Below are 27501 nucleotides of genomic sequence, written 5' to 3' on the forward strand. Positions count from 1 at the left end.
CCGCGGAGTGGTATTTTGTCGGGGGAACATTGGCGGGCGGCCTCCGCCGCCCGCCAATGTTGGAATCACCCCCAGTATCTTGTACAGAAATAATAGTCTGCAATTAGGGAAATAATGTTGCCAACATGAATTATTTTTCCTCAAGATCACACAAACTCACATGTGGGTTACTGAAACATTATGATTGCTTAGTGAACACAGACCTGAGCCTGCAGTTTCCTATGTTCTGCTATCCCATTATACATCAGACAGTGGGGGCCTATAGTAACTGGGAAGGGAACATTAAAGGTGGTGGGAAGATTAGCAGGAATGTCTAGACGGGAATATTCAACCTTATACTGAACCCTATTTGTGTGTGTAGTATTTAGTGGTGCTGTGACACTAAAGCACTTCTCTTTTCTGAAGACGAGCTCTGGGTCAGACAGTGAAGTGTTGTGTCTGTTGCTTGATTGTCGAATTCTGAGTCTTTGCCCCCTGCACTGCATTCTAGAGAAGCCTTTAATTGCTTGCCTTTGCTACCCTGAGAGTAAAATGCAGAAGAGGTATACTTGGTCCCATTTGCAGGGCCATAGTAACATGGACATCAGGACAAGAGAGGCACATAACCCCAACCAGCTCAGCTGTGGCCCAGTAGCCCTTTCTGCCTTGTGCAACCAACTGGTTGCTACTCCTGCTGCATGTGTGGTCTTCTGTAGTGTTTTTCAAATAGTGAGTGTTTTCAGTTATATAAACATTCTGGCACCCTTGGGTTGTGTCACGATTATGCTATAAAGGAATATAATTAAAATAAACTGTTATCCTTTCCACTTCACATTTCCAGCAACCTATTTCAATAGTCTTCACTCTTTTTTTAATACTTAATCAAACTTTGATTCTTTTGGTTCTTGGATGTATGGTTTCTGTTTTTAAGAGATACAGCCTACAAGGTATTTGTGAAGCTCTAGTAATTGCCTAAGAGTACGTGGTACCTGGTCAAATGACGTTATAGGATTGGTTGAGATCTCTAAATAAGTGCACTTCTTTAGTCTCTCACTACGTCATCACCAAGTCATCAGCTAAACGATTTCCCTGAGGGTTAGAGCAACCTATAGACATTTCTTTTCTCTCTTGATTCCTTAGTCCATCAATATTTCCTTATATTGTCAGCTATTAGGGAGGAGAACCTTGGGGGTGTGGGGGGGGTTAATGTGAAACAAGAGTTGGATGTTGCTCTTAATCCTGTCTTGAATGTAAAGTGTATAGAGCAAGCTTTAGACCAGATCAATCACAGGAGACAAATGTATAATGGAATATGAAATAAAACAAATCGCATCCCAATAGCCAAGGCAGGCCCTTTATCCTGTATGTCACATGGACAACACACGTTCAAGTGACATGTCTCTAACTTGTCAGAGCAGTAAATAACAAAAATAACTCTTGTCACTTCTTTAAAGCATTATATGTGGCACAAGGATCTAATTCATCCTTCACAGTGCTCAAAAGGCATTCATGCAATTTTATTATTCAAATCACCTGAACAGATTAGTAGTTTGCCTGGATTATTTCCCAGAGTTTCCTATGCGATATTCATCAAGCTAGTTTTGAGCCCACTCATTCAAGTGTTGTTCAGTTTAATATAACAGTTCATTAAAATCAAAATGGCCCAAAATGGGCTTTGCTGTGCAGGTCAGCTCTGGGACAACCTTAGGGCAGACGTTGTCTTCTAACATACAGTATTCGTACTGCTAGTTGTACTTCAGCTATACTGCCTGCTGCCAGCAAGATCCCACTACGCATGCCCTGTCTGTTTTGCTGCTGACTATGCCACTAGTGTAGTTAAGAATACATGGTTCTGGGTCAATTGATGATATAGGAGTGGTCGAGATCTCTAAATAACTGCCATTCTCTAATCTCTCACCAATTCATCACTAAGTCCTACACTAAACGATTTCCCTGAGGGTTAGAGCAACCTATAGACATTTGTTTTCTCTCTTGATTCCTTAGTCCATCAGTATTTCCTTATATTGTCAGATGTTCGGGAGGAGAACCTTGGGGGACGCTCTGAATCCTGTCTTGAATGTAAAGTGTATAGAGCAAGCTTTACGCCAGATCAATCATAGTAGACAAATGTATAACGGAAAATGATATAAAAATATCCCAGTTGCCAAGGCCTTTTATCCTGTATGTCACATGGGCAACACCTGTTCAAGTGGCATGCCTCTAACTTGTCAGAGCAGTAAATAACAAAAATAACTCTTGTCACTTCTTTAAAGCATTATGTGTGGCACAAAGATGTTTTAGTCCCATTCATCCTTGTCAGTGCCCAAAAGGCATTCAAGCAATTTATAAGGCTTAAAAGCCAAGTTTCTTATAATGATTGAGAAATTAGTTAAATATTGGTGTACATCAGATTTTCTTAAATTACACTGCATACCAGTAGTGTTTCATGACAGACCGAACTCATTAGTTTATCACTCTGGGTTGATTGAAGAACATCACAATGCAAACAGCTGACGTGGGATGGTGTTTAAGCCTCCCTTTTTTTCAAGGATAGTGATGTGATTGAGCTCTGTCTTTAACCAGATGGAGTTGTGAGATATATTGAGCCAGGGTTAGCATGTAAACTCTGCTTTGGGATAGTGTCCGAGCTATGTTCTTAGCTAAAGGCACTGTGGGAGATCTACAGTAAAAATATTCATCAGAACCTACTCAGGACTCTGGGGCAAGCAGGGGTTTGTAGTACAACTCTGGGAGTTGGAGTCGTTTACCATAAATGGCGTGGGCCTGTCCTACAGCAGTGAAGATAGGCTGACTGTAACTTGCGTACTTCCAACAACTTGCTTTGTGGTGGTACATCTAAAGTAACTATCGGTCCTGTGAAGCTAGACAATTATTTATTCGTTATTAGTGACTTCTAGGCCCCATTTTCCTCTGGATAAACACATTCAAGGAATCAACACTATTTGTTTTTAAGGGCTTTATTGATGAAGGAATGCCCTAATCTAGTGCAGATTACACGAATAGATGTTACCTCATAAATAAACATGATGGTTATAATTTCAAAAAGTGATTCGAGAGTATATAAATATTGCATATTGGATTGGTTTTATTCAGTCAAAACATTGAGAGGTAGAACCAGCCTAAGGTAAAAACCCCTCCCTTTCTAGCCTCTGGTCAGCACTGGCTACACCCTACAGTTTCTTCTGGGCTGCCCCACAGTCCGAGGATAGCTGCTAGGCTTCTCTAAGGACGCCCATTCACAGGCAGACCACAGCTATCCTACTAGATTTGCAGACTTTAGGTGAAGTGACCTCACCTCTGTGTCACTGGCTGTCAAAGATACCAGCCTTGGATCTCAGCAGTCTTAAGTAATCTGTGTAACACTCCTTCCCTTGGTCTGTCAAGGACTTGGGACTGAAACCAAGTAGAATTATTTGAATCCTACCTTTAAACAAAGTTTCCTGAAAGGGAAGGTTGATTCCACTGTCATTATCCATGAACCATTTTGTAGTGGTTCCTTTCTTAGTTTTTCTCTTCTGCAATGCAGATTTATTCTTTGGCAAATGTAATGAGTCTCACATCAGGTAATGACAGTGCTAGCTCCAACTGAAGTGCCCAGAACATAAGCACAATGAAGTGTGAAGACTCTACACCCAGCTATCATCAGCCTTCTGTAGTAGCATTCAGGGTAGATACAAAGGGGGCGTCTACAAAGGGGGCAGCCCTGCCTAGAAGATTCCATCTCCTTAACAACAGAATCTGCTGACTCTGCTTTCCATCACCCTATCATCCCAGGTGGCAGTCCTCAGTAAAGGATAATCATGACACCTTTCCTAACAGGTCACAGTTGCATATCTAAGGCAGCCATCTATCTCTTCATTCTCAACACTTCATTTTCTGTGGTTACACACGTCACCTCCAGAATGCTAGCAATACACTTCCACAGTCTGGGCATGCTGAACCACAACCCCCGTCTTTTTTGTTTTACCAGGGGTATCCAAAATGAATCCCACTGTTTACTGCATTCATATCGACCAACAATATATAGTCCTGACATCATTTACCAATCATACAAATCGCGTAAGGGGATATGGATGTTTGGTCTGGACATTAAAATTAAATGGATTCAAATGGAATTTTACATGTTGGGACCTGTAGGCACCTCAATTATCTCTGAATAGAAAAGAGGTCTGGTCAGTACTGTCAATCAGATAGACAGTACGCTGCTACCACTGCTTAAAGTACATAACCTAGGACGTTGACAGTAATCCCATGTTCACCAGAGAGTGCGCTTGGTGTGCTCCCTCAAATCATAGTTGCTAGACACTGAGAAACAAAACCATGATGAAAAGCACAGCCGCAGCATGCTAGTTTGATGGGCAAGTATGCAGGGCCAAATAATCGGGATACCAGATAACCAACAGCTGGAATCTCTCAGGGCAAGCATGCAAGCCTCTAATAGCATGGAGGGAGCATTCCGGTCCCAACAGTAGTTAACCTGGAATAGTTGTGAGCTCTGCTCAAAGGAGAGATAACTGGTGAGCACTGCTCTAAGCATAATTATATGTTGGCTACTTGAAGTCGTCTGTGTACAACCTTTTACTTTGCTTCGGTCGTTAGGCAAATTGAGGATCCAAATGTACTTCTAAAATGCAGTTTCACTCTGTAAGACACATGCTTTAAAGATTTTGATGCAGGGGAAACTATAGAGAAGGAATTTGCCTGTGTGCTGAAGGGCCACTCCCTGAGCTCCAAGAAGTGGCTTCAGTTTGCTGTGTTTATTACATATTCCAAAGTAATGCAGGGACCACAGGGGACATTGGTGCTGTGTTGGATGCTGCCAAGATGCCTGAAGTATCTGCAGATCTTTAGTAAAAATGATGAAGGGAGACCACTGAGCCGGAGGACAAAATGTACCTTGGCAGGTCTAACACATAGCTGAAGTTGCCAGAAGAAGCTTGAGGAATCCAACAAAATAAATGCAGAAGATAAAGAGTGCCTAACTCAACAAAAAATTGAGAAGTTCCAAAAGGGTAATAAAATGTTTCCTTAAAGAACGTATACCCCTATTTAAAAGATGATTATGTACAAAATACCTACTCCAATTCAGACATCTCCCCTAGGAGATCTCCTCTTTGGATACGGATGATGACCTGGGATGCAGTGGTCGCCAAAGGAGGGGGAAGAGGTGGGGATGACGAGGTTTACATAACCCCCAAAGCTTTCAAGGGTTTCCTCTACACCATGATACCAATGCTTGGGGCTGGGACCTAATTATGGCACGCTCTCTGGCTTTGGAATAACTTTGCTCTGGTGGTACCATGGCTGATTTAGGGAGGCAGAAACAATCTGTCTTGTTTAGAGAGAGGCTGGGGCAGAGGGGTTGGAAAAAGAAGAGGAGTTACATGGCAGGACAAGAAAACCTCACAAGAACAGAATCAGCTAAGATGTAATCCCCAGCATAAGCAGATCTTAAAAGTACCAAAAGGATAATGTAATAAACTTCAGCAAACGACCCTTGGGTGAGGTGGAAACCAGGGTTTTAAATAAGTCTTGGCTTTGTTCCTATGCCTAAGTGTGATTTGTTTAAATTAAGGACTGAAGTAGCAGAGTTCCTACGTAAGATCAGATTGAGTGTTTTTTTCAGGACAGACAGAGCCCCTAGTTTGAGAAGAATAGGGGCATGCGGCCCTCGTCCAGTTTCTTACTGCCTTCCTTTGAGATGCCACCTGAGATATTGGCCTTTGAAAAGGGGGTTCACAGAGACATTGACAACCTTAGAGGAGAGATTCTGAACCACTTCTGCAATATGAGCAATGAAAAAATGAGATCCATGCGATTATTGGATACAGAGGAGTCCATAGTAATAAAACCAGCAGATAAAGGGGGAGAAGTGGTAATTCCCCCAGAGACATGTATAGAGCAGAATGCTTAGACTTTTAAATGAAAGGTGCAATTATAAATGCCTGGCCTGTGATCCAACACCTGATGGACAAGAAGAAATTGCTTTCTTAGTTTTGACAGGTCTGGATAATGACTGGATCACCAAACATGAGGCAGATCTCCTAACTTAGAAGCAACCTAAGGTGCCTTACTTCTTTATTCTGCCTAAGGTGCACAAAGATAAATTCCCGCCCCAGGTAGACCTATAGTCTGGGGGATCGGCTCTTTGTTGGATCCTATGTCACAATTTTGCGATATTTCTTTTTTTTTTCTTTCTTAAGGCCCTTTGTGAAAAAGATGCCTACCTTCCTGCAGGACAAAAAGGATGTCCTTAACCTCATCAAAGCCTGTCCTTTGAGTCCAGCGAATTGCTGATCAGCTTGGACGTGGCATCCCTGTATACAAACATTCCACAGTAGGCCACGCTAGCTGTGATTGACACAGTCCTGGGGGAAACAGAATGGAAGTACATTTCACCTTAGTTAGGAATCTATAATGGATCTGGCACACCCTCCTCTTACAAGAATTTTCTTTTTAATTTGATGTTGAATTCTTCCTTCAGGTACACAAGACCTTGATGGGAAGCACATTAGCCCCCAGCTTGGCATGTTTGAATATGCAGGATTTTGAATCAGAATATGTTTTAAATGACTCTAATCCATTTAGAGAGAATTTCTGCCTCTGGAAATGTTACTTTGATGACGTTCTTCTCATTTGGAAAGGATCATGGGAAAAAAGCAGCATCCTTTGTGGGATGGCTTAATGCATTGAATCCATTCTTAATCTTTACAGCTACGGTGGGTGGAGGAGAAATATCATTCCTAGATCTGATTGTAAGTACAAAAGAGGGGGCTTTGGAAACTGAGGTCTTTTATAAACCCACAGACCAGAATAGCCTCTTAAAATTTGTCAGTTTTCACCCACGGGTACTAAGGGAGAACTTACCATTCCTTTGGTTACGACTGAACTGTTCTGAGGTAATGAAGTACAAGTCACATGCTAAAAAAAGTATCTGGGAAGCTCCTAGGAAAGAACTACCCCTGGAGGCTAATTAAAAAAGCAAACAAAAGGGCACTTAACAATAATAGGGATCAGCTGTTGCCTTTTGCAAAGGAACAAAAAGAAAGATTAATTTGTATAACCATCTTTAGCCCTTTATTTAATAAACTACAAAAGATCATCAGTAAACGATGGAGGATCCTGCAGCCAGGTGGCCTTGATCTAGAGCATTGATACTCAGAATACGGCCCTCCTGACCTTTACATGTGGCCCCCCTGGTCAGCAGTAGCATTGTACTGTTATTTTCTCGACTCAGCACAAATATTAAAAAGATGTTAAATAAACAGGCCAACATTTATTTAAAGGCGAATTCTGAAATTCACTCACTAGATGTATATGCTTCACTTCCCCTACATCCACCTCACGGGCATATGCCCCCGCCCAACTGCCCCCGCTGGCATCAGTGAGGCCCTCGGTCACATCACAGACCAACATTTTTGGTCCCAGGGAAAAAGATTCTGAGTACCCATGATCTAGAGAGACCTATGTACTCGTTCAAGAGAGCCAGAAATATTAAGGACCTCCTGGTACGTACATGCCCCGGGAAAAAGAAAACACAAGGGAGCCAATTGACCATCCGGAATATGCCTCCCCCATCGTGGGACTACCCTTGCGGTGGCAGCAGTGTCTGCTATTTCACAGGAAGATTGAAGGAGGTGGATGTGGGACTGAGGACACCATGGAAGCTCAAACACTTAATGAACTGCAAAATAAAGAATGTTGTCTATTTAATTAGATGTCCACACAATCTGCTTTACATAGGCATGACCTTGAGGAAAGTTCAGACACGGATTGTGGAACATCGAGCACCATTAGGTGCAGAAGGGATGCAACAAAACTGACAAGACACTATGGTGGTCATTCTGACCCTGGCGGTCTTTGACCGCCAGGGCGGAGGACCGCGGGAGCACCGCCGACAGGCCGGCGGTGCTCCAATGGGGATTCCGACCGCGGCGGTAAAGCCGCGGTCGGACCGGCACCACTGGCGGGGTCCCGCCAGTGTACCGCGGGCCCATTGAATCCTCCGCGGCGGCGCAGCTTGCTGCACCGCCGCGGGGATTCCGACCCCCCCTACCGCCATCCAGATCCCGGCAGTCGGACCGCCGAGATCCGGATGGCGGTAGGGGGGGTCGCGGGGCCCCTGGGGGCCCCTGCAGTGCCCATGCCACTGGCATGGGCATTGCAGGGGCCCCCGTAAGAGGGCCCCTACATGTATTTCACTGTCTGCTGCGCAGACAGTGAAATACGCGACGGGTGCAACTGCACCCGTCGCACAGCTTCCACTCCGCCGGCTCGATTCCGAGCCGGCTTCATCGTGGAAGCCTCTTTCCCGCTGGGCTGGCTGGCGGTCTGAAGGCGACCGCCCGCCAGCCCAGCGGGAAAGTCAGAATTACCGCCGCGGTCTTTCGACCGCGGAACGGTAACCTGACGGCGGGACTTTGGCGGGCGGCCTCCGCCGCCCGCCAAGGTCAGAATGAGGGCCTATGTCGAGAGGGGGCAGTGAAAAAAAAGCCTGAAATGGCATGTGAGGTATTTTGGTCCCCTTGTCACCTGCGGTGCTACTACATTTCATCCCTCTTCCGGCCCCTGGTCGAGGTTCCCTTGCATATAATATATTTAGATGCATGGACCCTATGTGGGGTAGCTATGTGGCTTTTGAGGGAATAATTACCCCACTGCTCCTGCATACATTTCACACGGACTTTGTGGTTTAGAATAGGTCTCATGGTGCAGGCCGTTTTATAGCTTTTGTTGCGTTTCAATTTTGCTGCTACATATTATGCTTTGAGCAGTGAAATATGGGCCTCTCGGCCGGTTTCTTCTGAATTGTCTGACTGTCTTAGCAACAAACTTCATTTCACAGTTTAGTGATTTAATAACTGCGTGGCCTGTTGTGTTGTGGTGACTCACCATGTCGTACAGTGTGTCATTTTTCCAGACTAACTCGTAAGCGCCCGGTTAGATGACTTGTGCTACGAGGCAGCTGATCTGAACCACTCGTTCACAGCTGACCGTAATTATTGGACTTTGGTTTCAATTGAAATAGCGAAGTCCCTCAGTGCTTGGTCCGTTGTTCGGCACAACGAGGGTTTGGAATAAGTCACACGGACCGGTGCTCCTTTTGGTGTAGTGAGTACTGGGGTTACTTGCAAACAGTATGTGGGTATCATTTTTGTAGAGTAATGTCTACAGAGCTTCCCTGGTATGTCCGTGGTCCTAGACCTATCTGTTAGGTTGGGTGCCTCCACTCTTGCTATTTCTTTTGCATGTTGTCGCGTACGGCTGGAAGAATGGGAATGTATGGAGACCCTCCCGGGTGCTTCATCTCGGATTGGCGAGTGTGTCGCGTTATTTGACGCAGTAAGGTGCATGTGTGAATAGGCACATGCAAGATTCCATTGGCATATGATGCTGACCTAGAGCTTTAATTTCCAACTATTTCAGGGCATTGGCCACACTCAATTTACAAATAAAAGGAACATCGCTCTTTAGCTGCACATCTGCGATGCATAATATAGTGCACCACGGGCCTGGGCCTACCCGTATAAGAGATATGGAGCATTGTTTCCCAACTATTGAAATGAACATGACTACTGTGTGAAATCCTTTTAATTACATAAATGAACAAGATCTGGTAATATGTTGTGACTTGACACGTAATGGTCGAGATTACCTTGTTTTGTTTTTAACAATACCTGTGATCCCCACTATTAAAGGTGAACCACCGGGCTAACACAAGGTATTTTTAGCATATTTGTCTGGATCCCCGTTTTTATGCAGTAGTTATTTATTAAGAACTCCCTCTTGCGCTGAGTTATCAGGTGGTTGAGCCTGCCCTGGTGGCCCTGTCCTGCCTGGGTGTAGCGAGGAAGCCGATGAAGCATGACACTATTAGATGTGTGAGGCTTCCCCTTCCATAAAAAGCAGTTACCCCCCTTGTGGCCAAATAAAGGCATTAGTGATCCTCCAAAAGAGGTTCCTGAAATAACAGAAGAAAAGAGAACCAAAAAGTTGTTTGGATCTCTCTACCTGAGCAGTCACATTTGTTTGTGTATGGTCTTAGATGTAAGGGGCCATGTGATTGCTTTCCTCCCTTTAATATCTACCCTCTTGTTTTTGAATTTGCCAGAGCATGGACACATCCTTGGATAGAGCCCTCCCTTTTAGTTCTAGAAGCCGTCATAAGGATATAGTGGTAAGTGGAGCGAAGGACCGGTCTTACAGGAAAAAACAGGTGTCGGCCTAACCAAGTCTGAAATGAAATAAATCCCTGGCTGAAGCAACATACTGTAAGTGGGACCGTCAGTGGGCTCTAAAAGCGTATCATGAATTAAAGTTTTTTTCACACTGCATACACAGTATTGGCAAATGGCGTCAGCTGAGCATTTCGCAGTCACGAGCCAAGAGAGCTGAAATGAACCATTGCAGCTACGGAGCAGGAAACTAACAAAACATGCCAAGGCAAAAGAGAAAATGAGTGCGCCAACACTAACGTACATGGGTGATCGTGCAATAATCCATGTAAAAGGGTCAGTCTCCAGGGCAGGAATAAAACAGCCAAGAGGCGGGACAAAAGTAAAGCATTAACCGAAGAAACCAAAGGAATTTTGAAAGGCAGGCCAAGGAACGAATGAAAGTGATGGGCATGTGATGGGGGTGGTGAAAGCCCACAGAATTAGATTACAACATGTCGAGAGACAGCGAATGCATGCTGCCTAGGCTCGACCTAAAAAGGGTAAAATACCACAGATTTACATTAAATGCAATAGCAGAAACACATTCCCTTCCTAACAGCACCTATTCAGGATAAGTAACCTAACTTATTTTTCCTTTCTGATATGCTGTAAGCTTCGAAATAAATGCATAGATTTCTCCAGCAGAAAAAAATAAAAGTTTTCATTTCACTAATGTATTTTATAATAGCCTTATAAAAAGGTTGTGTTTATTGTTGTGGACTCATCAGCAGTTCCATATTTATGACTTGAGGGCTGGGCCTGGACTGAGATGTCAGGACGGACTTTCCTGTGAGCCTTCACACCTGTTTTCCGAGGGGGAAGAAAGACAGCTAATGCAAGTCACGGTACACTCAGCCTGTGCTCCCTTTGTTTACCCTTCGAAGTTTCAATACCAACCTGCATATCTGCCTTGGTACTCAAGGAGCAAAGAGTGTACCTGCAGTAAAGCTGCCAGCCCCTGGCTGTTGAGTGATGCCTAGCATGTTGCAGAGGAACAGAGCCTTCTTATTCATAGACCACAAAAGCTAAACTGCTGTATTCATCTTCTGTGCTAGATGAATACAGCAGTTTCTACATATATTGCAATTGTCAGGTCAAGCGCTCTGGCCTGTTGTAATGTGTCTGTAAGCTTTTAACCAGGCCCACGGCATGCCTAGCACTATCACTCGTTCGTGGGCTTGCCTTTCAAAAATCCTGTGATATCATTGGTAAATGCTTTATGTTTGTCCCTTCTTAGGGTGGTTTTGTTACCGCCTTGGCCATCAACCCTGTAACATGGATAATTGCACGTTTTACCGATACGTTTGACTGCGAGCAAACTTCTTTTTCGTTTTATGTCTCTCCTTCCCGCTCATGGCGGACGTGCTGCTTTGAATGGGCTCGCGTATGTCAACGGTTTTACTTTCCATTTTCAATTTATGTGGCAAGAAAAGTCCAGTTAGTGATTTACAACGCCAATAGCTCTAACTCGAGCAAACGCGAGTCTGATTGCATTGCAAATGCTTGTTTTTAGAGGCAGCCCTTAGCAAAAGGGGTTTTGAAAGCCCATTAACAGGATGTTCAGGATGTTTTGTCTTAGGAAAATAGCGTGCTTTAAATCTGTGCACACCAACTTTGAAATGGTGACAATTTTTATTCTCAGACTTCAAATACTGTTTTAACATTAGACAAATAAGGGCAAAGTGCTTTGAAGTTTATTTTTAAATGAACAATACACGTTTGAGGTCATTTATAACAGCAGTGCAATCTCGTTCTGGACTCTGAATCGCAGTGTGTGTTTTTCTTGGTGGCCAATATTCCGGTGCACTACATTTGGATATCATACACATTTTGACCAATATATATTTTTAAGTAGTGGTTAGACCAATCAGTTTAAGCTACGGGTTGAAAATCCTTTCATGCTAAGTGTGGCTCATTTCAGCCATGCAACTAGTTACCTTTTCCAGATATCCACAGTCTATGAATTGTTGTGAGGAACTTTTCACATACAGTATGGGTTGGTATTCTGTCTCCTGCTTTAAGCACTTGTTAGAAGGAGTGTGGCACTCCAAATTAAATACAGTTGAAAACTACCACGACTGTCACATTGCCCATGTTAACAAACTGTCTGCAGGGGTAAGTGGGGATCCTGGAGCAGTGCCAATGGGCTGGAAAAGTCGTTCACATTCATAAGTCATCAATGAAGGCTGATGGCAACGTATGAGAGTTTTACAAGCTAAAGCACAGTAACCTGCACAGTCAGTCAAGGAGACCCAACATCCTGTGACACTCTTTCATGATACTTTTCTGTAAAACCACGAGATCCATGAAGTCAGCTTACTACAGAGAATATATGTAATGTCCCATACACAGGATTATATAGTCACCTCAACATTAAAAATACAAATTAGCTCAGTAGCTGACATTTTTATTGTCTTAATGCAGCTTGAGTGAATTTCAGTTTCAACACATTACAATGGCTATCCTTTGAAGAAAGATTTATAAAACGTGCTCTCCGGGAAAGAACCAGAGACGCATGCCGCTCACCTACGAGGAGAAGTGCGCATGCGCCATCCATGTTGGGTACATTTTCTTTGCATGTCTGACCTCTGCTTTCTTGTAGTAAACATAACGGGTGGGTGTAGATCAGCGGACGATGCCTGACATCATTTGCCAGGCTGTGTTTTTCATAAAGAGACGCAGCAAGAATGCTTACGCTGTCTTAGATTGTGTTACTGCCTGCAATTTCAGCTTTGATGAGCTCTTTTACTGCAGAGTTTTTTTTTTCACTGATTTTAATGTGGTAACAAGCAGGAATTCAGAATTGTATTTGTTTTATATCTTACAGAAAAACTGTATAACTCCACTGGCCCAGAACTCAGACGATCGCTTTTCTCTTTAAAGCAGCTATTTCAGGTATTGCTAAAAATGAAAGTCATTAATTAATACATGTTTCCTCTATTGTGACATCTTTATTGGAGACAATGAACACTTGACTTCTTCCTGTTACTGAGGGGTGAAAAGCCAACAACTCACAGTGATCTCAAACAGACCCATAATATAATAAAGAAAAGTAATTTAAAAGAAAATAACTTCTAGACCATTGTTGAGCTAGAAAAAACCCAAGAGCCGACTTTAAAAATACAAAAGTACCTTTATTGTCACCGCAGCTCGCCTCCTGCTGCCTCGCACTCTCCTTCTGGTGTCCCAGCACAGGCTCCCTAGCAATCCTGGCGCTGCTTTCACACTAAACCTAGCAAAAAAGCAGCATCAGGATCGGTCTGAGCGGCTTGGTTTGCCTCTCAGACACAACCCTGGGGTCTGTGCCGTTTCTCCAGCCCGGCTGTTCAACACAGCCGGGCTGGAGAAACCTAAATGTGCATGCGTGTTTGGCCAGCCTAAGACGGACGGCCAAAGACACATGCACACTTAGGTGCACTCTCTTGTCACCCCCCCCCCCCCTCCTATGATCCAGCCCCACCCCTTCAGGCACTGCTGGCTAGCCAGCAGATGAAAAATAAAACAATATTAAACTATCATTTTATTTTTCATCTACTGGCTGTTGACCAGGGGGACAGCGCTCCTCCACCATTCCGTAGGAGCCGCCCCTGTCTAAATGAGGGTGGGGCTTTACAAGACTGTACCTCACCTTTCTCAACCTCGGCATCAGCTGTAGTAGTATGTTGCTTTTAGTTCTGTAGGCGTAGCTCAGTATCACACACCACTTGATTATTCACCAGAGGCAATTTGTTGGGTGGAATTCAAGAGTAAAATGCTTGTGAATTTCGAATGACCTTTTTGTTTGATTGAGTCATATTCCACTCCTGTAAAACTTTTTTGCTAACCTTAACTGGTCCAGTGGTATAATTGATTGACTAAACCATTTTGAACTGTATAGTAATTGTTATTGGCCACAAGATAGCACATTTTGGGTAGTTGTTTATTGTACTGTATTGTATATCATTTATTATTATTTTCAAACACCTAAAATATTTAAAACTACATAAATACATTTAATTCAAAGTTCATTATTACCCCCTTATTTGCACACAAGGTACTACAGAAATTGATAGTTTTACATACTATCACAATCACTTTGTATTGTCATATTGATTGAATTGAGAGGGGGCATTATTTTCGTGTTCATTTGCATATATGTATATATTAGAGGCTATCACCACTGTGTAGTAATAGCCCCTTCCATTGAAAATACATTTATTGCTTTGCCTATAACTTGACTCTTTGGACAGATTTGCACGAAATCTGGCACTTCACTATGACAGTCAGCTGAAGTCTGGCATGCCAGATTTCATGCAGATCTCTGCAGAGGAATAGGTTGGTGGGGGAGGGCTGAAAAAATAAGTGATTTTCCACTTTAGCTCCCATAGAAAACTTTGCTCATATCTACAACCCGAATGGCTGTACAGATTTACTTGGCATGAAAGTAGAAACTAATTCAAAAATTAATCTCTCATTGGCTTGGTGTAAATCCATTGAGTTGTTTTTGAGGTATTTAAGAAGGTAACACTTTTTGTTTTGGGACCGGGAATAAAAAAAAAAAAAAAAAGAAAAGCCATTGAAAGAGGGGAACTTTTAGCCCCTCTTCCTTTTGGAGCTTTGGTATCAATTCTTACTTCGAATCTGAGATGTCTAATTGGCAGCAACAAGAGAAACAGTTCTCAGACACAAGCCATTACAAGACGGTTGTGTGAGTTGAAACCATAACTGAAGATCTTCAGTGGTGTTGAGTTTGAGCCAGAATCATAATTCAGTTTGTAACTGCTTTTTTTCAGTGACTATCTATCTATCTATCTATCTATCTATCTATCTATCTATCTATCTATCTATCTATCTATCTATCTATCTATCTATCTATCTATCTAGAGAGAGAACTAGATAGATAAGAGTAGATAGGTGTGTGTGTGTATATATTTTTTACACAGTGGCAGTAGTCACTCAAGTTATAGTTAGGATTCCGAGAGATAGGATATCTTTGAATTTTTGATAGGTAATAACTTTGCCCACATTTGATGAATCTTTGCAGACCTATTTGTTTTTCTACATCGGCAGATTATGCAAAGTTTTGAGGTGCTTAAATAAGAGGTGCAAAGATAAGGGGAGGTAAAACACATTTTTCCACAGACTTTTTACACCGATGTAGCAGCAAAACGGCTGTACAGATTTTAGTGAAATTTGCCAAGAATATTGATTATGGTGAGGAAAGAATCCTTTTTTGCTATTTCATGAAAATCAGTTCAGTAGTTTTGTAGTAAATAAGAACACATCTTAGTGATATATTGGGTTGCGGTACACTGTGGTACATGGCAATGACAAAACACAATATGGCTACCTAATACATATTTTATTTTTAACCTTTAAATGCACCTGAGACACTTTATAAAAGTGTTAATAGGTATGGAAATGTATTTTTATTTTTCTATATATTTTTTTCAAAAAGGTAAGGAAGTACCGCAGTGCAGCCTAGGAAGTTGTGCAGTAGCTTTTGAAATAAAAAAAAACAATTAACAAGCACTAAAACAATAATAAACAATAGCAAAAAATGATTGTGTTCCTTTACCTTTTTAAAAAAAAATAGAAGAATAAAAATACACAACACAACCATTTTACTGCAACGTCTGTCTAAACATTTAATGGAAAATGCAAAACATACTCAATGACACCCCACTCCACTCCACTCCACAACACGCCACTTCACTCTACAACATGACACTCTGCTCGATGACGCGACACTTGGCTCTGCTCTGTGCCACTCCGCTCTATGCCACACCATTCTATGCCACTCCTCTCTAAGCCACACCACTCTGCGCTATTCCAAACTACGCTACTCCATGGCACTGTATGTCCTCCACTGTAAGACACTGTACGACATACCACTCTATCACACGACACTCCACTGTACTCTACAACACTGTGTGACACACACGCAGTTCCTGAGCCTTCTCAAGCCCTGGGGACCCCATCCCCCAGAACTCTATTTATTATAGGTATATGCCCCGGTGTCCATTAAGGGCACCCACCAAACAATACGTTGTCCATAGGGGTGCTCCAGGGGCCCACTGTCCCAGTGGGCCCCCCACATAGTTCAGGAGCCGGAATTGCCCCTGCCTGGAGGAAGCAGCTATCAATGTTTGTTCCCTTTGGGTGGGAACAATATGTGTTCTCTTTCCCTCTTCGCAGGCGTGCCAACCGCCTTTCTCTCCTTAATTAAGTTACCGGACCCTGGGGGATGGGGTTCCCAGGGTCACAAATGGTCTTAGGGAGGGGGCCTCACTCACCCCTACACCCCCAAAAAATATTTAAATTAAGAAATGACTGCCACTTTCTTTTCTTTTTTCTTCAATCTTGCAGAAGTTCTGTGATAGTCCCGCAGAATTGCAGCAAAACCCTCCAATTTCTTTATTATCAATAATATTTTGTGGCGGCGGGTCCCTCTAGGTCCCCCCCACAGGGCCTAGGGATGCAGAGTAACCCTACCCTGCCCCTTAATAAAAAAAATAAAATATATATATATATATATATATATATATATATATATATATATATATAATTTTTTTTTAATTCAGGACTGGGGACTTTGGCCCCAGGTCCAGTAATGGGTGCCAGCAGCATTTCTCTTTTTCCAGTTGCTGAGACCCAATTAGAGTGCTCATTCCCGCAGGAGTCTGACTCCTGATGGAGCGAATAGGCCGAAGGCAAAAAAATAAAATAAAACCCTGGGCCAAACGGACTGCTCCATTTTTTAAAATTGGGTGAGAGGGAAACTCGCAAAAGTCCCTCGAACCCAACCGTCCAGATAGGCACATATTTTTAAACCTTAATTTCTTGAAAACTACCGAACGGATTTACCCCAAATCTAAAAAGCACGTTCTTTGGATCTAGCTTCCTGACAAATTTGGTGTAATTCCGTTTAGCAGTTTTTGCAGGAGGGCTGACTAAAGACGTCTATGGAAAATGCGTAGGAACTTTCCATTTTGGGATCCCCCCTTTTTTCTCACCCCCCACTTGACGGATCACACTGAAGCATTCCATGCCAAACTGGGCAAAAAAAAAGTGTTTGCTGGAATGTTTGGTGGAGATTTGTCAAACTGCACCAAAGTAGCAACAAAATAAACGCAGTTAGATTGTCCAATCAATAAGGCCCCCGGACCAGATGGTATGTATACCTGTGGATATCCTTAAATGCAACATCAACCTACGGACTTCTATATTAACCAACGTTTTTAATATTGTAGGCAGCTCCAATCTGCCTAGTGGTTTGTGTGAATTTATTGTCGTCCCCTTTTTACCTTTTTTTAAAAAGGGAAGTTCACTGAGCAACAGTGCTCAATTACCTTAATTGACTCCATCATTAAAGTTGTAGGCAGAGTCGGCTTTAAAAGAATTAACCCTTTTAGTCTAGGTATAAACTGGTATCTGCTTTTGATTCTTTCGTGTCCAGTGTTGACCTGGACATTATTTATTCCAGGTCACAGACAAGGGCATGTAGCAAAACCGCATACATGCGCCTCATTTTGATCGGGGGAATAAGCTAACAATTGTCTCAAACTTCCCTTCCTTAGACGTTAATTTTGACTGTGCCCAACGGTGGCACATCAGTAGGTTATATTTGTTGTAAAACATTATCACAATCTTTAGGGGTGTTAATCATTCTTATCCCGTTATTGTCCTTTCTCAGCCTCTACAAAACACAGTGCCTGTCTGTCGCCACTTCCAGTGGTGAAATATGGGGGTACTTAAATACCAAGGCACTGCAAAGTGAGGAAAACTGTTTTGTTTTTTTCAGCACCTCATATCCTTTCCCCTAGTAGCTCTAATTATATTTGCCATGAGGACCTGGGTGGTTACTATATTGAGGATCTATTTAAATTAGCTTCCGTGCCGCTCTGGTTATCCATCGGATCTCATGCATGTGCCTCATTTAACCACAAGGTTATTAGAGACTTTAAAATATAACATTAGTTATCTTAAGTGAAGCAAAGCTACATCCATATCGGTAGAAAGGATTTCTTTGACCGTCCCATCTCCATATGCAAGAAGGAAAAAGCGTGGGACAAGAGCACTTGTCTAGCTTTAAGAAGCTCTGCTCGTGAGCATAACGAATTCAGTAAGTCTAGTAGTAGGCCATACTTTGTGCTTAAGACCACACTACATACAGAGATCCATCTCTTGCGCAATATTGGACACTGGTAGCATGCTCTAATATTTAGCATGCATCAGACAGCATTATTAAGGGGCGGCGCCTCAAAACACACATTGCTGCATTTTACATGTTTTTGGAACTTTTATGCATCTTATACCATAAGGTTTATTATTCCTATTTTAAAATTGAGAAACTTCAGAACGTGTACGTCAGCACCGTGTTTTTCACAGCTACTTAGTGGTGCTAATTTTATGGTGGTAGGCTTCTTTTTAGGTTTTGCCTGTATTGCGCACTGCGCTTGCGAAATTGTTTGCGTTAACGAAAAAAATTCTTAAAAGGGCTTAGAACCTGCCCAATACTTACCTGAACTTACCATTTGTCCAGTCCATTGTCACTCTATTTTACTTGCTTCCCTTTGGTCAGTACATTGTGCACGCCATCATCTGCATTCACTTCCTGCTCTTCCAGCTCTAATTTTGCAGTCACATGGAGCTTCAACTAAGTACTTCTTCGGGTCACTCACATTGGCTGCTAAGAGTGTCCTTCCAGAAAGTACTCACTTGCCAGGTACTATTTTTTTTCACAATTCCTAAGAGCCACTACATCACCCACATTACCAAGCCACTGTGGCGACCCTGTGTCGTCGTGTTTACTGTGTGCAACCTCCTCCCCTGCATTGCCGCTTCCCAGTCCTTGTGTTGGCGGACCAGAGCGGCATGTTTTGTTTCACTACGTCTGCCAACGCAGAAAATAACTGAGAATCCAGCTGAGATTTTACCGAGGCTATTCAAGATAGAATCCTGTGTGTTCCAACACGGACAGCCCACTTCCTAGGTTTTATAAGAGGCAGCATTGCTTGACAAGCCAAGGTACCTGTTGCTACACAAAATAGGGCCTCTCTAGAAGTGGGTCGGTCGTTTATGTGTATGAGCATGCAGTGGAATGGTGGCTGTCTACCCTCCCCCTCCACATGTGCACACGCAGTCTGACTGACTGCCTTTTCACCCTTTCATTTTACTCAAATAGTTTTCAGTGAGGCATGCATTTTGCCTCCAAATGCTACGCTTCCCACACATCACTACATCAATTAACGTTTAACGTTTTAAGAAAGAAAGAAGACCATGTCAGTGAGCATATAGTGCAAAACTGGCTGCTATTAAAAGGTGTAAGAGTGGTAATTTTAGGTTCCCATACCTAGTTATATGGGAATATTTAGATGTCACTGGTGATCCCTGGCAAGATCTGACCAGCTAACAGCAACGGACTGATTATTAACACAAATATCTATCTGTTTGCCTTACAGTCTGAGTACCATTTCAGATGCTATTCATTTCTATCTAATTCGGCAGTAGCGTTTCTCTGAGATCCTGAGCAAGTTACCTAGCACTGGCGACAAAATAGTGAACTAACACTATCATATACTTGCTTTTTCAAACTGCGCAATTTAGTCAACACAGCTGCACAATTAGTTTGCATGGTGAGGGCTTTCTTGTGCACTATGTTAAAGTCAATTTGTGTGAGCTTAGCTTCAGGTGGGTGGCAAAGGTCGTGTTGGCCGCCCTCGCTTCTGCCGATGATAGAATTGTCATAGTTACACTAATTGCCTAGTACTATTTCTTCGCACCCTCTGTAAGCTTTCACAAAACCTTGTGACACGTTACTTTTCCATTTCTTTGTGGCCCCTGGAGATCCCTGAAATTGTGCGACAGCAGCTGGGGCATTTTGTGTGTGCTTGTAATATTTTAACACATCCTACAATACATCTCTTGTGTGCATTCTTGTACGTCGTTCTAATGGTGATTGGTTCTTTGCACCCTCTGCCCCCAAACAAATTATTGAAGCAGTCATCGTTTTCTGCATTACCCAGGACAAATGGGGCAAGCAGCGCGCAACTAAAATAAACGCACCTTTTGTAATACAACTACCTCGAAATACAACTGTGCACTCTGAGCCAGACCCTCAGTCATGGCGGCTCTGCACCATGCCTTTTGCAGTCAATTGCTCTGTTTGTTACACTGCCTCCCTCAAGAACATCTAGGCTTATGTTAATGTATACATTGTCAAAGAGATTACAAACAACAACCGGCAATGTGAGCTAATTTTCTCCAAATTCTTGTTCGCTTTGGCGGTGATCCGTTTAAAGGTTTATGGCTCCCAGCAGCCGGGCTCCCCAGTTCTTGAGTGCTGTGTACTGTGAAGCGGAAGATCCTTGTTTATTTTCTGACTCTGAAGCAAAACATGCTGGCCTTGTGCTGATGGACATGCCTTTAATGGGCCCTGATTGGCGCTACATTGTGATGTGTTGAGCTGCGGACATGATGCTATTGCTAGGGCCCACCCCTTCTGACCAGCTGATGGGGGGAGGTGAGAAGTGAGTGCAAGGTGGGATATTTCTTGTTCATCCAGCTGAGTCCAGGGCTCATGTCACACAAAAAAAGAGTGACATGCTTCATGCGATCTTCTTTTACTTGAAGCCAGCAGCTTGCGCTGCTATGCAACATGTAAACAATATTGACAGAGCTAAAAGATTTTGAATAGATGAAATCGAATGATCTATATGTAGCAAGGTTTTGTATTTTTTATTTTTTTTTAAATTTCTGTATTAACAACTGGTGTACAAAGTGAAGTACGCAATATCAAACTAAAACAAACTTGCCGTAATATAAAAACACACTAATGAAACATGAGCATTGGAGCAATGCCATACAACAAAACATCCATTACTTAATATAATCACTAAATCAAAATTCGTACACTCAATAAAAGTAGAATAATCATAAAAAGATCTACCATAATATATGCTGTCACCCTCTAATACACACCATCATATTCTCCACCAGCTTTATAGTGATATCTGAGCCAACATTCTGTTAGGAGGACTTGTAAAAGACCATATGAGACTATAAATAGATCACAGGTTTAGAAAGAATTATTTATATGATTTTAGTAACTGTGTATATTGTGTATGAGAGTGGAATGTGTGTGCACAGTTTTATAATGGATCAGGGGATATAGAACGTAAAGTATCGGGTTTTGAACATGATCTATTAAAAACAGAATGTAAATATTACTCCGTGTGTTATGCTTTTGAAAATTGATTAGATTAAAGATAAATTAGTAAATTAATAAATCCCTCCATAATTGATTAAGTCAAAGAGCGGGTTATGTTTAGTTTGTGTCATATGCTCCAAAATACAGACATAAAAGTAGTGTCAGAAACCTACACACTCACCTAAGTATATATTCACACAGTGCAACATATATCTACTTAACCAGCATATACAGTTTCCATTATTTAGCAAGAAACCATCATATTACTAAAGATACAGATCAAATTCAAATGTATTCATTACTTTCTAAAAAATAAAAACATTGCTTCTGAAACTGGTATTATAACAATGATTCTATTTGTGTTAACTGTGATGTTAATAGCAAGCATTAAAATCAATACAAAAATCAAAACTTGTGAGTACAGCAGTTTTATGGTTAATGGCATCAGTGGTGTGTGTGTGTGAGTTTGATTTCATGGCGGTGTGTCTTGTTGTTAGCTTACCTAACCATAACTGGCATATTTAAGTGTTTTATTTTGTGACTAAAGTTTGACTCTGACGTTTGTAAATTTCTGACAAACTTAAAAAAAACATAATTTACAATAATTTGCGCTACCCATAAGTTCACTTTGACTGTATTTCTTAGTAAATCTATATCGCCTTGATTTTTTGGATTGCTGATAATTTTGTTATCATTTGACTAATCTGCACAAAACGTTATGCACCCCTGACGTACTTGGCTAAGTTTTGGCTTGGTAAGCTCTCTTCACATCGATGCAGAGGTAAAAAGTTAGAGGTGAGAAAGAAAAAAAGACTCATATGCCATTTAGCTCGCATAGGAAATGTTGCTGTCATTACACCATACTTGCTGTAAAATTAGAACTTTACTGAGAGGAGTACCTTTGCATTGCTTGGTTTAGTGTAAATATGGTAAGCAGATTTTGAGATGTTTGTGACAAGGTTCATGGACCTGTGCTGGTCCTTGCCCGGATCTCATAAAATCCAAACTAGCTCTGTGGACATCACAAGAGGTCCAACACAGGTCCATAAATCTTGTTCCAGATTTGTTGTACGTGGTCATGAATCTTGCCAAAAGTTTCCAAACCAGTCAGAAAATAAGCAAAAAAATCAGGGGATTGTGCACAGTGCTCTGCCATGGATTAGGTCCTAACGCAAACCCACAATGGCATGAGCTGCAACAGTTTGGGTTCTACAGCTAACACCCGCTGTAGCTGTGTGTAACACAGGTTGGCCACCTGCTGCATGTTGGAAAACAGTTAAATGTGGTATATGACCAATAAATCACTGAAAAATCAAAGGTTAGAGTTAAGTTATGGTTAGCTGTGGTTATAACACCTAAATGTAGGTTTACAAAAAATGTCAGAAATTCACTGATAACATATAGTTTCGGTTATGAATTAAACCATGAAAATGAATGCAATTCACAAATTATGGTTCAGCCTATCGTTCATATCATTCACAGCAGCCATGCAAACTATAGCTCACACACAAAATGCAATGCTTATGAACTCTCAATATTTATACCACACAATGTAATTAAATAACAACATATACTGAATGAATCCAGGTGACAGTAGTACATAATAGTCTTGTTCTTTCATAATATTATGGTCAAGTGGTGTGTAATCGCATCTGTAAGATTGCTTCGAACATTTGTAATTGCTTCTGTCACATCAAAGGTAAAGCCATAAACATTGCTTTTGGTTTGTGAATTATGGTTTTGATGACTGTTGTACGACTTAGGAATTTTGGGCCCAACGTCAACTTGTGAAGACCAGTGTTTAGTTTTGGTTTTTATTCATAATAATAACTGCCTCTGCACTTAGACTTTTTTCAGTGAATGCATATGGTTGTCTGTATATATACACACAATGTAACTTTACAACAAAAGAGGCAGGCACTCAGAAACATTAGTGCATCACAGTGTTTATTCACAGCAGCTCTGGGGATTTGTTAGAGGTGATTGTACCAATGAAGTTATTGTTAGGTAAGTCATTTTCTGTTTTCTTACCATTCAACAAATCTGCGTGGAGCTATTAAAAAAAGTAAATCTAGTTTGAGGTTTTATTGGGATGTTTTGTGCTGATCCATCAAGCGGGAGCCAAGAAAAAGAGGGCATTTGCCATTTTCATTCCCGTAGGACTCTTTGCTCCTCAATGCAGAAAACACAAATTTAAAATTACACTAAGTTTGGCATGAATTCCAAACTTTAGTCCAGGAAGTGGCTTTTCTTGTTAGATTGATCAGATGTAAATCTGTTCAGTGGTTTTCAAGAACTTAAGGTAAACAAAGGTGCTCCCTTAGGGGATGAAGAGTGGTCTACAGCTGGTGTCGGCTGCCTTTGGAAGTGGCGTGTAGGACTTAGCCAGAGTTTAAGCCTGCATGTTAGCAAAAACTATTTGCAATGGCTGCCAGCTGCCCAGGGACGTTAGGGTGCATGAACAAAATACTATATGTTTTGGAAAATCAGAATAGGCAGTTTAATCTACAGAGCTTTAATTTGCCAAAAAGTTAGAAGGCCAAGGCTGCAGGACATACCTGGAAATTATGTAGCCATGTTACTTAAAATCAAGTTCTCAGAGAACTTTGATATTGATAAAGTACATTATCTACCTTCAAATCGCAAGGTGAACCTAAACCAAGTCAACTAATCTTTAAAGTGATACGCCACAACCATTTATTATAATAAGTAAAGTTGCTAGAGAAAAGGCATCTTTGTTGGTGGAATGTAGCAAAATCTACATATAAGATGTTTCAAAAGAGACAGTGGCTTTTTTAAGAAAGAAATTGCAGATTTGATACTTACACCTAATGAATGTGGATGCAAATGTTTGATCTTCCTTCAGTGAGAATCTCAAAGAACGACATTTCAAAGGCCCTAAAATACTCATTGGATCTAGTCACCTGCCTTGATTATCCTCATCCTCTGTCTAACAATGCTCAACACACTGAAGACCTTTAAGGAATTTAAAGTTAACTTTCTTATTGTATGGTTACATCTGCCCTGTTTATTTGAGAAGCTTATAAACTGCACAGGTTGCAGAGTTGTAAGTTGCAGAGCTATCTAATCTTGGGCATGTACTTCTACATCTTGAAGGTTTTTGTGTGTCCTATCATTCTTGTGTTATATGTTGTTTGCCTTAGTTGTCTGAGCTATTCTATTTTTCACATTGGAAGAAGCTTTGAATGGTGTATATTCCTTTCAGTTTCATTCACCTTTGCTTTCCTTTAAAGAATGACACATCACATCATTAATTGTTAAGGTTTGAGGCCTCCATTCAAATGAAAATGAATACTTAAATATTTAGCTAGGTAAACATCTGATCAGCCAAGTCCCAGATACTTATATTACTGAGATACGATCCTATATGAGTAAAAGTTAGGTTGGAAATTGTGTTAAAATGGTATTTTTCAAATAAGCGTCAGTTACAAATTATAGACATTCTGACACAAATGAGAGGTATGTTTAAAAAAAAAAAAAATAGAATGATTTACTTTTGTATTTAATTTATGTAAATGCTCCTACTGGTGATAAGCCAATGTTTAGGGGGGAAACTACCTCAGAAATTGTACAATTTTGTCATGTTTTCCTTTTTAGTGGAAATGTATTTAATCTTATCCGTGACTCACTTCTTATACTGGGGGTGATTTTTTTTATTTATCAGTAATCCTGATAATTGTATTACAGTTTTACGTCATATACGTAAATATGCTAAAGTTTCTTGTTGCCTTTAACATTCGCAAAACAGTTTTTTTTCCATTACATGTTCACTGTATACTAGACATGTTACATAATACTATCATAATTTGGTGTCAAAGCAAAATCAGTTATTTTTCAATTTTATTTTCCAAGTCTGTTAAGAAAACTATTGACCTCAATTGTGATCTTTATAAAATTAAATGGAAAATCCATAAATTGTTGTCATTGCATCTATTAAAATGTTCATTGTTCTACAAATGCTATGTAGACTATATTATCTTTAAGATTCCTACGAGATTGCTACAAGAAGTTAAACAGGATTCTGTTCTAATTTTATGTGGAATATCAAAACATCGAGAATTAGATATAATAAATTTAAAGTTAGTAAAATTAATGGTTTTGCAAATCCCATAAAGCATTCATAATTAGGCATGATTCGTCATGGTTTCAGAAAGTTGAGATTGTATTCTCTCCTAGATCGGTCCAAATCAAGCAGAATATGACCAAATCATCTTACATTGTTGACTTTATCGATTATTTCTTATATTGGTAAACCTATTATTTTCACCAATACACATAGAAACTAAACCATCGCTTCTTGAACTGGATTATTTATTTAATTAGTCATGTTCTAAAAGACTTTTCTTACGGTATAACCTTTCTCTTAAGCTTAATAATAATATTAACTAAAAAAAAAAAAACAGGATTAAAACGAGAATCTTCTATTTACGCAATATTTTTCTTTTTTTTGTATCCTTTCCACAGTGACAGCACAGTTTTAAATTATGGCTTTTGGGTTATCAGAAATTATAACTTTTATTTAATTCATATGTTAGTGCTTTTCCAGATGCTCTGCCTATAACTCAAATTCCAGAAATATTAATGTGTATGTTTATTAAATGTGTCCGGGCATAATGTATCTGTACTGTAAAGTTGTAAGACACTTCCTTATGCAAATTAGATTTGTTCGCATATAGAACTGCTCATGGACTCCTTGTGAATTATTTGTAGCCAAATTTCAGTACAATTCATATGTTTGAACTGCAAAGTAAGTGATATTTCTCCACAATATTTTTCAAATGTATGTGTATGTGTGTGTGTGTGTGTGTGTACATATAGATGTATGTATATGTGTGTGTGTATATATATATATATACATACACACACATCTATATAGTTACCAAAATCCTTCCTATTTGTGATATTTTATTGTATCAATTGGTTACAGGGAAATAACTTGCTCTGCCACGTACATTATCTTCTTTTTGGAAGAGGTTGTTAGACTACTTAATATCAGCTTAAATCAGTCACATCTAATTGGAAAAATACTCCATTACTTTCTTCACCTATTTGATGGGCTTGGGTTACTATTGCCAGGCAAAGCAATAATCTTTCTATGACTGAAACCTATAATACTTTATCATATCTTCAGTAGTTTTGGAACTGACTTGAGTATTGTAAACATAATTAATTTTGTTTTTAGGTCGAGTACGCAAGCACTTTGACCTGTTGTAAGAATTGTGGGCGGTTAACAACTCCCACCGCACCCCCATCACTTTCACTCGTTACGTGGGCTTGCCTTTCAAAAAGCCTTTGTTATCATTGGTAAATGCTTTGTTTGTCCCTCCTTGGGGCGGTTTTGTTACTGCCTTGCAAACTGCCCCAGTTACATGCATAATTGCACAATTCACGATACGTTTGACTGCAAGCCAGCTTCTTTTGCTTTTTGTGGCCCTCCTTCACGCAATGGTGACCATGGTGCTTTGAATCGGCTCACTTATGTCAGCTGTTTTACTTTTCATTTTCAATTTAAGTGGCAGGAAAAGTCCAGTAAGGAATTTTTATTTATTTATATTTATTCATTTATTTAAAGTTTGTTATTATGAATTTGTATTTAATACTGTTTTTGTACCTCAATTTTGTTTAATTATTCAAGTCAAGTAGGTAGCGACCATAACAGTGATAAGACATTAGACAAAACAAATACATACATAGCAACAGTGTTTAATACTCGTCAAGTTTAAGAATATATAAGAATATATAAGATTACACATAAAAATACAAAGCAGTAAAAGATTAATTGAGCATTGTCCTACGCACTTTCACTGGTTTGTTTGAAAAACATGGCCACATATAAAACAGTATCACAATAAGAGAGTTGCAATAAAAACTGCTAGTCAATCTTCACCCATCTTAAATACATCATCTCTTCCTTAAAAGTGGAAATAAAAACATCTTAGTAAATCTGTCATAAAGTTTGCAAAAAAAAAAAGCTAAGTGCATCATTGTTTGACCTGAGGTACCATCCCACGGGCAGGGAGGATCATCTAGTTGGTGCGAAAACCTTACAGTGAAACACAACAGAAATGTAAC

General features: G+C 40.7%; 1 protein-coding gene across 1 annotated transcript in view; it reads left to right on the forward strand.

Moving 5' to 3' along the window:
* Window positions 1-27501, forward strand: part of LOC138268219 (FH1/FH2 domain-containing protein 1-like) — a 1001023-nt gene that overhangs the window by 99103 nt on the left and 874419 nt on the right. Inside the window, exon 4 of the mRNA XM_069217669.1 lies at window positions 13045-13112. Coding sequence (XP_069073770.1) covers window positions 13045-13112 — 68 coding nt within the window. The remainder of the gene's footprint in view (window positions 1-13044; window positions 13113-27501) is intronic.

The sequence above is a fragment of the Pleurodeles waltl genome, chromosome 12 (genome assembly GCF_031143425.1).
Source record: "Pleurodeles waltl isolate 20211129_DDA chromosome 12, aPleWal1.hap1.20221129, whole genome shotgun sequence".
Lineage (NCBI taxonomy): Eukaryota > Metazoa > Chordata > Amphibia > Caudata > Salamandridae > Pleurodeles > Pleurodeles waltl.